General features: G+C 40.0%; 1 protein-coding gene and 1 long non-coding RNA gene across 4 annotated transcripts in view; one reads left to right on the plus strand and one right to left on the minus strand.

Moving 5' to 3' along the window:
* The window catches only part of RIOK2 (RIO kinase 2), a 29,504-nt gene extending 19,237 nt beyond the window's left edge, over nt 1-10,267 (minus strand). For all 3 annotated transcript variants that reach the window (XR_009552477.1, XM_007529907.3, XM_060201200.1), the window contains exons 1-4: nt 9,934-10,267; nt 5,265-5,403; nt 3,747-3,863; nt 488-663 (exon numbers count right to left, since the gene is read on the minus strand). Coding sequence is in view for 2 of the 3 variants with exons in the window: in XM_007529907.3 (XP_007529969.1) it covers nt 488-663; nt 3,747-3,863; nt 5,265-5,403; nt 9,934-9,999 (498 nt within the window). In the remaining variant the exon portion in view is untranslated. The remainder of the gene's footprint in view (nt 1-487; nt 664-3,746; nt 3,864-5,264; nt 5,404-9,933) is intronic.
* Nucleotides 10,268-10,588: 321 nt separating this feature from the next.
* LOC132541315 (uncharacterized) overlaps nt 10,589-15,872 on the plus strand; it is a 114,715-nt gene continuing 109,431 nt past the window's right edge. Inside the window, exon 1 of the long non-coding RNA XR_009552478.1 lies at nt 10,589-10,824. This is a non-coding gene — a long non-coding RNA (uncharacterized LOC132541315). The remainder of the gene's footprint in view (nt 10,825-15,872) is intronic.

The raw sequence follows: 15,872 nt of genomic DNA on the forward strand, positions 1-15,872 counted from the left end.
TAGTATACACAGTGCTGAGGACTAAACTTAAGACAAATAGAGGTTTTTAATATGTTACATTTTAAATAAACCCACAAATTTCTAAGTTTGCATTTCTCTCATTAAGTGATCGAAAGATACTCGCTAAAAAAGATCCGAGGCACTTTGGTTTCTATGGGTGCTAATCATCTGGTATTTTTCACTTAGAAAGTGTCCGTATAGTTCTATACACTGAATAGACACACATCCGCACACATTTGTAAGACAATCACATGATTACATGCTGTTCTACTTCGTTGACATTGCAGAACACAGTTGCCTTCCTACAGATATAATTAAAAATGCTTTTACACAAAAGAAAATCATTAAAAAAGAAAACTAACAATAGTGTTAGTAGAACTCAAAGAGGGGGAGGGGGCAACTGGCGGAGTAATATTTGTCATGACAGCCTTTCAGTGCAAGTACTATTTGGCTGATAAAGGCAAAATCATTAGAAAAAAAAAAATACCTTCATATATGCAAATTCCTTCATGGCAGAGAGACGAGATAAATAAAGCCAAGACATGTTATGCCTATGTTTATGGTAATCACGTTTGTTTTTCAGATTTCGAAAGGAGGTTCTTCCCAATCGGTGAAGTTTTAATGCAAACTGCTGTCCTTCTTCATTTGCAACAATATATATATCTAGAACCAAGATTTTAAAGAGACTATTATACTTCAATAAGGCAAAAGAATTATGACATGGTTTCTATTTCTATTAAATTTCACCTTACCTTATAGCCAGTTATACAATTCAGTAAAATTCCTGAATTACAACCTAAATTGCTACCAAGTATCAATATCTACTGTAAAAGAGACATATACAACAAGTTGCAGGTTATTGCTTCTAAAGGTGCTCAGCTCAATTTTTTCCCCTTTGATGGAGTGAGACAGAGATGGAGAAAGACCGCTGCAGCACTGTTCTTCCAGCTGTGAAGCTTCCTTGCTGCACGTGGAGATCAAGGAAGGGCTTTGTGCATTTAACTCAGGTCTCTGTGTGCTCTATCCCAGGTGTGCCATGACCAGGCACCTCAATTCCAAATAGTAAGACATTTCATATAGAGAAGCCAGAGCACCACTGTAGCATACATGGTGCCAGATATCAAACCAGAAGCCCTAGATGTGAAAGTCCTGTGTTCTACTACATTAACTTATTCTTTTTTTAGCCACTTATTTCATTGCCACCAGGATTATCACTGGAGCCTAGTGCCCACCACTCCAGGTGTTTTTTTTTTCCCCTATAGGGTAGGATTGAGGCGGGGGGGGGGGGGGGGGGAAGGATAGAGACAGACAATGAGAAGAGTAACACTGTAGTGGCTACATCTTATGAAGGGTCCCCCTACCCCCTTGCAAGTACTTCCATGTGGTTGCTTAGACCCAGGTCTTCGAGCATGGTACTGTGTGTGTGCACTTTACTGGGTGAGCCATCTGCTACCCCCTGTGCAATATAATTCAATGGAAAAATATCCAGTTATATGTAAGAGGTCCTATTTCAGAGAAGGGATTCACTGTATCTTCCTTTGCAGCATGAGATTCAGTTCTTCAACTATTTCTGTGAGTGATGGTTGCTAAAATCAGAATGGAGATCTTAAGTATTCCAACTATGAAAACAAATTATTTGTAAAATTTACCTTTAGTGCATATCCTAATTATTCATGAGAAAATTTAATTATAATTTCTGTTGAGAAACAGAACCCTCTTTGCTGGGGTTATAAATTCATGCAAATTTTGTAGGAAAAGTAGTAAAACTCTTAATATGTATAAATCTTAGTCTAATAATATAAATCCTAAAAATCTATTTCATTTTTTAAAAATTACCTACTTATTATTATTATACTTTTGCTTTTTTCCCCCCTTTCATTGCCTTTGTTTTATTGTTGTAGTAGTTATTACTGATGTCGTTGCTGTTGGAAAGGACAGAGAGAAATGGAGAGAGGAGGGGAAGACAGAGAGGGGGAGAGAAAGATAGATACCTGCAGACCTGCTTTCACCGCCTGTGAAGCGACTCTCCCACAGGTGGGGAGCCGGGGCTTGAAACGGGATCCTGAGGCCCATCCTTGTGCTTCATGCCATGTGCACTTAGCCCGCTGCACTACCACCCAACCCCCCAAATTACCTATTTTTTTAAGAGAATGTGAGAGAGGTCAATCTGAGTACACTCTGCTCTGGTAAAGGTAGTGCCACGTACTTAAGAAGGTATTTCCAATTTTTTTTGAAACACATACAGACATCTAAAAAGGGGTGTTCACTACATCATTACTTTCTCACACATAGAAATATTAGAATAACATAAATGTTCACAACGTTTGGTATTGATAAAATCAATTATGGAGCATCCATACAAAATAATACTTTGCAACTTGGAGAAAGGTATAGCCACTACAATGAAATAACATCAGATGACACAAATCAAGGTAGAGAATATTAATCACTATTGTGTTCACTTGAGATTAGAAAGATGTGATTTTATAGATATGATCCTCAACGTATCAGATATCTGCATTTACATACATATTTTTAGAAGTATAGGTAGGATATCGGTAAACAGAAGAGAGCCTTGGGAGCTAATAATGGGAGACTAACACTTGGTCTAGGAATAGGTTTATGCTTTATTGTCCTTCATTTTGTGTTAATTATCGCTATGCACGTAGAAAGTTCTTAAATATAAATTAAGAGAAGATTTAATGATTAAAATCATTCATTTATTATGAGGGGGAAAAAGGGGAGCAAAGGAATGAGAAGAGAGTGAGAGGAGACCCGGACACTGTTTTGCTATAGCGTAAGGTGGTGCCAGGGATTGAACCTGTGCCTTCTGAACTCCCTGGCATGTATGTTGGTACTCTATCAGGCTGAGCTATCTCCCTGGCCCCAAAGTAAATCTTTCAGTGAGAAAACCTGCATGTAGAATAATGAACAGAAAGCAGCTCTCAAGGGGTGCCTTTCTACCTTATTTTGTACACAGAATGCTATATTTAGTTAATACTCCCCCATTACGAATCAAATACATCCCTGAATCTGGATCTCCATAGATAAGACAAATCACATGAAGTAACAGAGAGACCCCTTCTAGGGGTGGCTTCCTATCTTCCTATTTGCTTCCAATTTTAATTTTTTTCTCTTTTTAGATAGATAATATAACTAAAAGAGAAAAGGCAGTTGCCAGAGGGTATGTCATTCTGATTTTAAGAAAGAAAATAAATACATGGGCATTTGCTCAATACGTTTTTACATCCTCTACATGTGAAATGAAGGTTGTACACCTAACTTTATTTTGTCAATCACATTGCTAGGGTTGTATGTTTAACTTGTTGATCATATTGCTGTGCTGAAAAAATGTGTTCAAGGTTTTCAGATATTTGACGTTTTCTAGTACTTGTGTTACATATATTTGCCAATGATTTCACTTAAAAAAATTTCTTTACTGGGGAATTAATGTTTTACATTTGACAGTAAATACAATAGTTTGTACATGCATATCACTTCCCAGTTTTCCATATAACAATACAACCCCCTGATTTCACTTTTTAAGAGAAAATTCTTAGTACAATGAAATTCTTATGACATAAAAAATGATAAAAGGTAATGCTATAATCTGCATTTCTTATGATCAACTTTTCAATTTTCTGTCTATTTGGGAAAAAAATGGAAAAAATAAGAGATGATGCTTTTTCAAGGGGGAAACAGACGAAAGCAAAGAAAAAGTGAACACTCGCACTATTAGCACTTACCAGATTCTTTGCCAACGCCCATCTGATTTCCAACAGACTCAACCACTTGTCTAGCAGAAAGTGTTTTCAAAGCTAAGTAATCATAGCCTGCATTTGTCAACCGATAGCCCTGGACAGCTAGACAAAAATCAAACATGAAAGATAGTATTTTAGTTCATTATACAAACAAGTCACATCAGTTCAAACCATAGAATTAAAGTCTTAGAAAACGATTATCTAGTTTTATGAAGTAGGCCTTTCTTGCTAGAACTTTTTAAAAAACACATAAAAAGGCTTACTATTGGGTTGTTCAAAAAGTCATGAAACATTTTTGCATAGAAAAATACATCTGATGGGAGTCAGGTGGTAGCGCAGCAGGTAAAGCTCAGGTGGCAGAAGGTAAAGCTCAGGTGGCGCAAAGCACAAGGACCAGCGTAAGGATCCCGGTTCCAGCCCGCCCCACAACTACAGGGAAGTCGCTTCACAGGCGGGGAAGCAGGTCTTATAGGTGTCTATCTTTCTCTCCCCCTCTCTATATTCCCCTCTTCTCTCCATTACTCTCTGTCCTATCCAACAATAACAGCAATAACAACAACAATAACTACAGCAATAAAACACGGACAACAAAAGGGAATAAACATTTAAAAAAAAAAGAAAAATACATCTGACAACCCACTATTTAAAACACGAGAGAAAATTACATGCGACAGACGCCAAAGAAACACTGTAGTGCTGAGTCTCAAACACGCAAGTCCTGTGCTCTACCAGTTGACTTATTTCCCCAGCCATTAAGGTCTGCATTTTTCTCTATAGAAGTGTTACTTGAGTGGTCTGGGAGGTGGTACACTGGATAAAGCATTGGATTCTCAACCATAAGGTCCTGAGTTCACTGCCTAACAGCACGTGTACCAGAATGATGTCTGGTTCTTTCTCTCTGCCTGTCTTTCTCATGAATAAATAAATTCTTAAAAAAATAAAAAGTGTTACTTGAAGTGTGACTCACAGACTGACACCCTTTTATAAATACTTGTTATTCATCTGTAACAATATACAAAAACTGAGATGAAGTGATTACAGTTCAGTTTTTCCTATCAAGTTGATCAAGTAATGTTGTCTTCAGCTCTGATTTGTGTTTCAGTTATTTCTTCTTATATACTTTTTATACTACTGACATAAGAGTCACAAGCTCGCACTTACTCCTTATGATAGCTGATTTAAGAAGCAGTACCCTTTAGTCCTGTAACATTATGTTTTCCAAAGATGGCTGCAATAACATCGCTGGCCTACTCGTTCTTTTGTGAGTGGAACTTGATAATCCATCAAAAGGTGGTGACTATTTTTCTACTCTCTTTGTCCTGGGTGGGCTTGTCACTGTTTTAATCAACAGATTATGGTGGAAATACACCACGACAATTCTAGGTGTAGGGCTTACCCGGTTTTACTATGTCCACTTCTTGCCATTCAATATACCTGATCTCTGGGGAAGCCAGTTACATTAAATGAACAAAACAAAACAAACAAATCAACAAAAATACTTACTTTTGGTACGCTCCCAAGCTATGAGTTTATGTTTCACTAATTCTCTTAAAACTTTGTTACAGCCACCATGTTTAAGGCTTGCTATGGAAGCAACCAAACTGCATGGAACTATTTCATGGTTCTTCATGCCCATTTCAACCTGAAAGTAAAGGAATCATAATGTAACCACAGAGCTGTTGTCTAGCAAAACCTGGCAAGAACTTAAATTATCCTTCAAGCTTCTCTGGCTCCGCAGTTTGCCAACTTATTCGGAGACATAGTTACAACCTTTTCTGGAAGTACTTTTAACTGCAATGTGATCTGCAACCACTGGTGCTCCCATTCTATTTTTCAACTAAATTCAAGTGTAAGCACTTTAAGAGTAAGAGCTGTGAATGCTCAACATAGTTACTGACATGAAATACATTAACAATGTTCACCACCTTGATATTTGGTTTAGAAAACTATAGGTATTTCAGACACTCATTATGAAAATATTCAATGAGAGCGTACATGTAGGTATTGTGAAGAAAAAGAACAAAACTATTCTACTAGAGAATCCAGTCTCCAACTGTGGGAATAAAGGTGTATGCATTCAATTTCATCAGAAGGTAAGGAGTGATTTAAAAAGTAACTGAGGGCACAACAAGAATAATTCCAGCTGTGGAGTCAGTATTAAGAAAGCTGCAACATTTGAGGATGATTTTGAGAGACAGGAATATAGAAAAAGCACACAAAAGGAAAGAATAAAATATCTGAACTATGGTATATATGAGGCAAGCACAAAGCTGAGGATACATACAATAGCACTGTTAAGTGCAGTGACATGCAGAGTTCATGAAAAGGCCCTAGTAAGATAGTCAGATATAGAGGTCTAGTTAAGTGTAGATCAAGGAATTTTAAGATATTGTGCTGAGGAAAGTAGGAAACCCTTGAAAAATGTCTGAACACGAAAAGATACAGAGATATTTTAAGAACTTTTAATCTAGCAGAAATATGTACAGTGCAAAAACTAGAGGTGGGGATGGGAGTGACAACACAGTAGTGATGCAAAAACACTTCTATGCCTGAGGCTCTCCTATCCCAGGTTTAATCCCCCACACCACCATTAACCAAAACTGAGCAGTGCTCTGGTAAAAAATACACACACTGGGGAGTCGGGCTGTAGCGCAGCGGGTTAAGCGCAGGTGGCGCAAAGCACAAGGACCGGCATAAGGATCCCGGTTCAGGCCCCGGCTCCCCACCTGCAGGGGAGTCGCTTCACAGGCGGTGAAGCAGGTCTGCAGGTGTCTATCTTTCTCTCCTCCTCTCTCCATTTCTCTCTGTCCTATCCAACAACGACAACAACAATAATAACTACAACAATAAAACAACAAGGGCAACAAAAGGGAATAAATAAATAAAATATAAAAAAAAATACACACACACTAAAACACAACTAGAGGTGGTGTGTTAAGAGAAGGAAGAGGACAGACCAGGTCAAAAAGAAAAAGAAGCTAGATCAGGAAGAGGCAGTGGCAGTGCAAAAGGGGAAGGAATTACGGACCACTATGAAGTAGTATAGAAAGGATGGGAATTAGGTATGGGAGAATAAAGAATCAAAGTTGAAGTGAAGAGGGGTCAGGCGTACATGGTGGGAAGCGCAAGGACTGGTGAAGCAGGCCTACAGGTGTCTATCTTTCTCTCCCCTCTCTGTCTTGCCCTCCTCTCTCCATCTCTCTCTGCACTATCCAACAACAATGACATCAATAAAAGCAATAATAATAACCAGAACAATGATTAAAAAAAAGCAAGGACAACAAAAGGGAAAAAATGGCCTCCAGGAGCAGTGGATTTGACTGAGTCCCAGCAATAACCCTGGGGGCAAAAAAAAAAAAGTTGAAGTGAAAAGAAAATGCAGATTTTAAAGTTCTTTTAATGGAGTTTGGGTTTACAAAGCTGATGAACTTGTCTGAGGACACTAAGTTTTAGTTTTTGGAAATTCGTATGAAGTTGTGTGAAGAAATCGTGGAAAGAAGATCTATACACAGGAATAAAGTCATAACTAGAAGGTTACAGCTGTGAGTTATTTGACAGAAAAGATGAAGCTATGTAGCAGATGTAATCATGCTAAAGAAAATGGCAAAGGCAGGTTCAAGAGAGTTTGGGTGAAAGGTCACATAAACAAAGACTATCCAGAAGCCAGAGAGCAAAAGAGAGTTGCAGAAAGTGTTCACTGATATCAAGGTCAAGAGAGACTTGAAAAAACCAAGACTGAAATATTATATTTGATAAGTAGGCCATTCCCTGGTAGGCTTCAAAAGAACTCAAATTGCAGTGATGGAAAAAAAAAATCTGATATCCATACACCAGATAGACAGCTAATAACCAGAATACACAAAGAACCCACAAAAAACACACTCAGTAAAACATGGCACACAAACCCACAGTAAAAGGGGGAAGACATGGAAATTCTCCCAAGAGATCCAAAATGCCAAGAGATATATGAAAAAAAAAAAAGTTTAAAAAGTCATTGATGATCAGCGAAATGCAGATAAAAACAACAATGAGATACCACTTTAAACCTGTGAGAAAGTCATATATTAGAAATGGCAGGGAGTCAGGCTGTAGCGCAGCGGGTTAAGCGCAGGTGGCGCAAAGCACAAGGACCGGCATAAGGATCCCGGTTCGAACCCCGGCTCCCCACCTGCAGGGGAGTCGCTTCACAAGCGGTGAAGCAGGTCTGCAGGTGTCCATCTTTCTCTCCCCTCTCTGTCTTCCCCTCCTCTCTCCATTTCTCTCTGTCCTATACAACAATGACAACAACAATAATAACTACAACAATAAAACAACAAGGGCAACAAAAGGGAATAAATAAATAAATAAATAAAGAAAAGAAATGGCAGAAGTGTCAACTGTTGGAGATTTGGGGTCAGGTGATAGTGCACCTGGGAGAGCTTATAGTGTTAAAAAGCACAGGGACACAGGCTCAAGCCTCTGGTCCCCACTCAAGTAGTGAATCAGGGCGGCAGGTATCTCTCTCTCTCTCACCAAATTTGTGAGAATTACAACATATGCCCTGGCACTCACCTTTTCAAACTACATTTACAGTTACTCATTTAACTTTGCTCCAGCCACAGTGGTTTTGGGATAATTCTTCAAGAACAGTTCCAGACTTGGGGCCTGTGCACTTATTACTGCTACTGTTTCCTTTACTTCCTACTTTTGCAAAGATTTCATAGGGTGCCTCTTGTTACCTTCTGCCCCTATTATTTATTTTATTGATTGTTGCAGATTCATTCAGTATTTATGTAGTGCCAGGGACTTTTTAGAAAGGCATTAAAACTTTGGTTACAATAGTAAAGGGGGGGGGGCAGAAATAGTATAACGGTTATGCAAAAAGGCTGACCCTGGCTGAGGCTATCTGACATCCCAGGTACAATCCCCTGTGCCACTCACCTAAAGCAAGAGCTGAGCAGTGCTCTGGGAAAAAATAAACAGGGAGCCCGGGAGTGGTGCACCAAGTTGGGTGCACGTGTTACAATGTGTGTGGACCCGGATTCAAGCCCCTGGTCCCCACCTGACAGGGGGAGAATGAAGCAGTGTTGCAGGTGTCTTTCTCCTCTCTTTTTATGTTCTTTTCCCCTTTTGTTGCCCTTGTTGTTTTATTGTTGTAGTTACTGATGTCATCGTTGTTGGATAGGACAGAGAGAAATGGAGAGAGGAGGGGAAGACAGAGAGGAAGAGAGAAAGATAGACACCTGCAGACCTGCTTCACCGCCTGTGAAGTGACTCCCCTGCAGGTGGGGAGCCTGGGGCTCGAACCGGGATTCTTATTCCGGTCCCCGCGTTTTGAGCCACCTGCACTTAACCTGCTGCGCCACCGCCAGACCCCTTTCTCCTCTCTCCTTTCCCTCTCAATTTCTCTCTGTCCTATCAAACAGAACAAAGAAATAAACAAACAAAAATACAAAACAAACAAACAAAAAACAGTAAACAGATAAAATTCTTTTGCACTCAGGTGCTTTTCCGGCAACATCGTTCAATGACATCATACATGCCCCTATCTTGTCATCCACATACTTCCTAGCCCACCCGCCCGTTTCTTTTTTCTTTTTTTAAATTAACTTTATTTATTGGACAGAGACAGCCAGAAATCGAGAGGGAAGGGGATGACAGACAGCGAGACATCTACAGCCCTGCTTCACCTCTCGCAAAGTTTTCCCCTTGCAGGTGGAGACCCGGGGCTCGAACCTGGGTCCTGGCGCATTGTAACAAGTGCCCTCAACCAGGCGTGCCACCACCCGGCCCCCCCCCCATGAAATTCTGCACACTACACAGTATCTGATAGCATCCTGTTGTTTGCTGACCAGTCTCCCTCCTCTTGTCTGAATCCCCCCCACCTCCGCCGCCGCCTGTCAATCAAACCCTTGGAAGTTGGTCGCTTGTACAGGTCAGAGAAGCGTCTGCGGCCCAAGAACTGCTGAGCGCCACGGAAAATAGCAGAAAGCAAGGGAATTATTACCGCTCTGTTGTATGCGAGGAAGATCAAAGCTTCCGAACAAAGAAAGTTTTCCAAGACTCGGACTCTAGGGCCTACGCCCCTCCCCAGACTAGGCCCCACGCTCATTTCCCAGGAAAACTTCAAGGAAGAGGACGTTCGCGCGGTGGAAAAAGAGCACGAGCGGCGGAGAAATGGCGAGTTTCTTACCGCTGTCAGGACCCTGAAGTCATCCCGGCTCATGTAACGCAACTTAGCGACGTTCACTTTGCCCATGGCGGCCACGCGCCAAAGCCAGACGCCGCGGCCACAAGCACTAGGTAGGTGACTTGAGACGGAAGGATGCGACAAGCGACACCGGCGACTGCGACTCGCGCATGCGCCGCTCTTCTCTCCAGGTCCTTGTTAATGAGTGGAAAGACGTCTGATAGGCCAAAGGGGGAAAAAAAAAAAAAATCAAACATCTTCTGGCTGTTATGATGAACTTAGTCTATCTCAAGGAGAAAAGCTTTTTTAAATAGATATTCTGTCTTGTGACCAAGTTGAAAAACTCTAGGCTATGCTGTTTTTATTTCCTGTCAGGACCTAAGAGTGCCTATATTCTGCAATGGTCTGGTAACTCACCGGCGTGGCCAAGTTTTATCTCTAAAAGACATCTTCTTATGCAGACTGGCTTCTATAAAGGGGAAAGCGAACTTGAGCAAGATTCAGGCATGTCAATGCCATTAAAAATAAAAACAGTGATCGCACAAGCAGAGACTATTACACAGCGCCTGCCCAGAGGAAAAAGGAAAGGCAGGCTTAAATGAACTCCCCGAGGCCTTCCTGTCCTGAGTCTTCAGCTGGTTTGAACTGCGCCTGCGCGAGCTCGGGGTGGATTTTAGGGTGAAGTCAGAAGAGTTGAGTTGCTGTACCTGCTTCTCTCGAGCACTTCCAAAGAGAGCCATCTGATGATTGAGAGCCCACTCAAGTGGAGAAAGCCCAGAGGTTATAAAGGGGGTTTCAAGAGTTAGCGACCCATTCTGTCGCTGGACATCCCCTCTTCTTTAACAGAAATGGTGAATCGGGCAGGTCTCTTAAGGGTGTCACGACATATAGGGTGTGTATTCAACTGATGTTCTCTATCTCCTCTCTGATGCAGCGGCAAAGATAGCACAAATCTCGTATGTTAATTTTTTGTATTTGTATCTTAGCTAGTGAACTATTAAGTTTTTAAAAGGTAATTATAAAGTCAGAGATAGTGCAGCGGTTGCACGAGATGTTTCTTTTTTTATTATTATTATTATCTTTATTTATTGGATAGAGACAGCCAGAAATCAAGAGGAAAGGGGTTGATAGGGAGAGAGACAGAGAGACACCTGCAGCCCTGCTTCACCCCTCATGAAGCTTTCCCTCTGCAGGTGGGGGCCGGGGGCTCGAACCCGGGTCCTTGCGCATTGTAATACATGCGAGCAACCAGGTGCGCCACCACCTGGCCCCACACGAGATGTTTCACGTTCAATCCCCAGCACAACTAGAGCCAGAGTTGAGTTGAATGGTGTTGTGGTAATAATAATAAACAGTTATGTTGGCACATGTTAGATGTGGTTGGCAGTTACCACATGGAATGTCAGAGGGAATGGGTAAAGGAATAGGTAGGAAGCTCTGGGGTGCTGTGGCATCTTTCTCTGAAAAAAAAAAAAAGCTTCAGCTTCAGGGCAGAGGTAGATAGCATAATGGTTATGCAAAGAGACTTTCATTCCTGAGTCTCTGAAGTGCCAGGTTCAATCCTCTGCACCACCATAAGCCAGAGCTGAATTAGTGCTCTGGTAAACAAAAACAAAAAACCAAAAACTTCAGATGTCGGTTTGCAAAGGCTCTCTCTCTATATATATATAGAATACATTAGAGATTTCTTTTAAGGCTTCTGAGTTCCTCTGAAAGAATGTGTACCATTATCTGTCTTGGCTGCAAATTAGAGCATGTGACATATTCCAGGTTGCTTTTTGAAATGCTGGAAGAAATGTTAATGGTTCCATTCCATGTACTGAATTTTACATAGTTGCATGATTTTTTTTTTCTGTTTTCCTCCAGGGCTATCTCTGGGGCTCAGTGCAGGCATTAGGAATCCACTGTTCCTGTAGGCCGTTTTTTTTCCATTTTTTAATTGGACAGGACAGAGAAAAATTGAGAGAGCAAGGGTTTAAGGACATTCAATTGATAATTTAAATGTCATTTTTTTTTTATTGTTTCACTATTTCTCTAGATCATGGAAATAGAGCTCAACATTAGTTTCTGTTCTTTTTTTTTTTTTTTTTTTTACCAGAGCACAGCTCAGCTCTGGTTTATGGTGGTGCAGGGGATTGAACCTGGGATCTCTGTAGCTTCAGGCATGAGAGTCTCTTTGCATAACCATTATGCTGTCTACCCCTGGCCTCAACATTCATTTCTTAAATGTTAAGATAGGCTATAATGTATTAATGTTTAAAGTATTTTAGGACTAAATTTTAAAATAAAACTATTTTTATCTTAAAAGGTTTACTATGAATTTGGTTTTTCATGTTAAACTCTTTTTTTATTGCAGTTCCTTTCCCAGCACTCATTTAAAATTATAAACTCATTCATAAGTGATAGCAGAATTTGCTAGTTATTCCCACTGTCCATACTTTCCAGTTTCATTTTAGCAGTGGAAGCAATCTCTAACTAGACACATATGTCGTCTAGGAAGCATTTCCCTTTTTTTTTTTTTTTTAGTTAGCTAGATTTGGTTACGTTTGTAAGTAATAGTAAAGTGTCAGGCTACAAAATGAATGCAGAATTCCCGAGCTTTCTCCACTAGATGCCAGTAACACTGCATCCTCTTTCATCTTATCGTGATAAGCAAAAATGTCTTACAATATTGCAGAATTGCCTCTTTTATTTATTTTTTAATATTTATTTATTCCCTTTGTTGCCTTTGTTGTTTTATTGTTGTAGTTATTATTGTTGTTGTCGTTGGTGGATAGGACAGAGAGAAATGGAGAGAGGAGGGGAAGACAGAGAGGAGGAGAGAAAGATAGACACCTGCAGACCTGCTTCACGGCTTGTGAAGCAACTCCCCTGCAGGTGGGGAGAATTGCCTCTTTTAAATACTGAAATATAGAGATGAGACTTTTCAGTGAAGCTCAATCCTTATGGGCGCTGGCTAAATTTGGACATTTAGAAACTAATTTTTTCGGTGCTAAGTTGGAAGACCATTGGCAAATCTAATAAATAAATAATAATTTGAGACCCAGGAAGGTGGCTGAATGGTAGAGCACATTTCTTGCATGTGAGAGGCTCTGAGTTCAATCCTTGGCACTGCATAAAACAGCAGAGTAAGATTGTTGACTTCTTTTTAGTAAAAAAGAAAAAAAAAAATGAGGTTTTTTTTTTTTTTTTTTTTGCCTCCAGTAGTTGGGGCTTGGTGCCTGCACTGTGAAGCCACCACCGCTTCTAGTGGCTTTTTTTTTTAATTTGGTAGGACAGTGAAGGTAAGTAGAGAGAGGAAAGAAATCTGCAGACCTGTGCTTCACTTCTTGTAAGTGAACCCTCCCTTTACAGGTGGGAAGTCAGGGGCATTAACCTGGATTCTTGAGCCTATCCTTGCGCTTTTTACTTTGTGTGCTTAACCCAGTGCGCTACCGCCCCACCACCATCACGCTCTCTAAAACAAAAATAAATGAGATATTGTACTTAGGTGATAATCACCGTCTTGAAATCCATATTGTCCCCCAACAAAATAATTTTTAAAAGGATAGAAAAGAACTAGTCCAAATAAAAATGTTAGGAATAGGAAATTTTAACTCTTCTTCCATGTTTATTATAATATTATAAACCTAAGTGAAGTTTAGGCCCCCTGATTTTTCATCTTTCTTTGTCAAGGGTGGTCTTGATTTTTTTTTTTCACATATCTTTTTTAGGATCATTGTCTCCCCATTTTCAGCTCAAGAAAATTTATTTTACAAAAATCTTTCATACACTATCTTTTAAAAATCATTTCAGTAATGCTGGGTTTTTTTTTTGTGTGTGTGTGTCTAGATACAATTATGTGGTGCTAATTAAAAATATTAATCTGACTTTTACAGTGTCTTTGGGAATGTAGTTTTTAGTTGGAAGGGAGAGTCTGGAAATTTGATAAATTTTGTGGTTCTGGGCACAGTGTAAATGAAACATTTTCAGGTGCTGCAGTATATAAATAAATGAATGTTTTTCCTGGCTCAATTTTGTGCTGTAACTAGCCAACAACTCTTGTATTAATTTCTTCAACTGAATGAAAGCATACTAGTACATACTTCTGATTTAATAAAATCCTCAAAATAGTTTTTGTACTAATATATTTATAACATGCAGGTATTTGACACAGAAACATAAATTATGTGTGTATAAAATTGGTTCAGAGAAATACTGACATATTCTGGGGAGAATATTAAAACATATACTTGAGCATTTATTTTATGATTCAGTTTGAGCATTTTGAGAACTGTTAGAAAGTTCACAGCTTTATTATAGCTTTCACTTTTTATTTTATTTAGCTATTCTGGTTGTATAATTTCTTCAGTTTGGAGCACACACAAAAATCTGACTACTAAAAAATCATATAGCTATTCCCAAGAATCTTATTTTTTTAATTTATTTTTATTTAAGAAAGGATTAATTAACAAAACCATAGGGTAGGAGGGGTACAACTACACACAATTCCCACCACCCAATCTCCATATCCCACCCCCTCCCCTGATAGCTTTCCCATTCTCTATCCCTCTGGGAGCATGGACCCAGGGTCATTGTGGGTTGCAGAAGGTAGAAGGTCTGGCTTCTGTAATTGCTTCCCTGCTGAACATGGGCCTTGACTGGTCGGTCCATACTCCCAGTCTGCCTCTCTCTTTCCCTAGTAGGGTGTGTCTCTGGAGAAGCTGAGCTCCAGGACACATTGGTGGGGTCTTCAGTCCAGGGAAGCCTGGCCAGCATCCTGATGACACCTGGAACCTGGTGACTGAAAAGAGAGTTAACATACGAAGCCAAACAAATTGTTGAGCAATCATGGACCCAAAGCTTGGAATAGTGGAGAGGAAGTATTAGGGAGGTACTCACTGCAAACTCTAGTGTACTCTTGCTTTCAGGTATATATTTTGCAGTAGTTTATAGATACGTGTGAAGATATGCTCTCTCTCACAGAAACTGGTGTATATCTAGGTTATGGGACTTTGCTAGAAAGTGAACCACCTGAGATGGGATTAGAGTATACTATGAAAGGAAAGGTCTCACCCAAGTAATGAAGCTGAAGGGTTGTCATTCCACATGTGAAGTCTCTGGACACAGTCTGAAGTGAAGCATGTTGAGGTGGCAATCATTGCGTTGGTTAGGTTGTGATCGGCAGATGCAATATTATTTGATATGGATTGGGAGATGCATACGGGAAAGTGGGCCCTATCCAAGGGTTCCAGGACTGGGGGAAGTAGGGGCTCTATAGTGGAGATGTGAGGTTCCTGCTGTCTTAGGGTTCCAAAAGACAATTGATAGTTAATGTTATCATCACATTATTTGGTAATTGGGTTACCTTTGAAAAGTCCTTTAGTTATGGTTTGCTGTACAGTATCCAGTATCTTGTATATAGCTGTGCTATTGGATGCTTCTAATCTACTTGGTCTAGGCTTTTGAGAGAGCTGCATATCAAATACACAGCCTATATATTAAAAAAATTCAGTTTGTGTTTTGAAAAACTTTGAGACATACAATTGATTTCCCCCTCTCATATTAATCAACTACTGATTTATATGTCTACATTTTGCTAGGAGTGTACATAAACACCATTCCCACCACCAAAAGACTGTGATCCATCCCTTCCCCCTACTCTCTCCCCCCACTGGCCCAGGAAGCTGCATGTCTACCCCTCACCACAGGGTTTTTACTTTGGTGCCCTACTTACAATTTGGTCAGGTCCTGCTTTTAGTTTCCCTTTCAGATCTTCTTACTCAACTTCTGTTGATGAGTGGGATCATCCCATACTCATCTTTATCTTTCTTTCTTTTTCTTTTTTTCTTTTATTTTTCTTTCTATCATCTTTATCTTTCTTACTTAGCTCACTTAACATAATTCCTTCTAGCTCTGTCCAAGATGGGTCAGAGAAGGTGGGTTCATTGTTCTTGATAGCT

This window comes from Erinaceus europaeus, chromosome 11 (assembly GCF_950295315.1).
Source record: "Erinaceus europaeus chromosome 11, mEriEur2.1, whole genome shotgun sequence".
Taxonomy (NCBI): Eukaryota; Metazoa; Chordata; class Mammalia; order Eulipotyphla; family Erinaceidae; genus Erinaceus; species Erinaceus europaeus.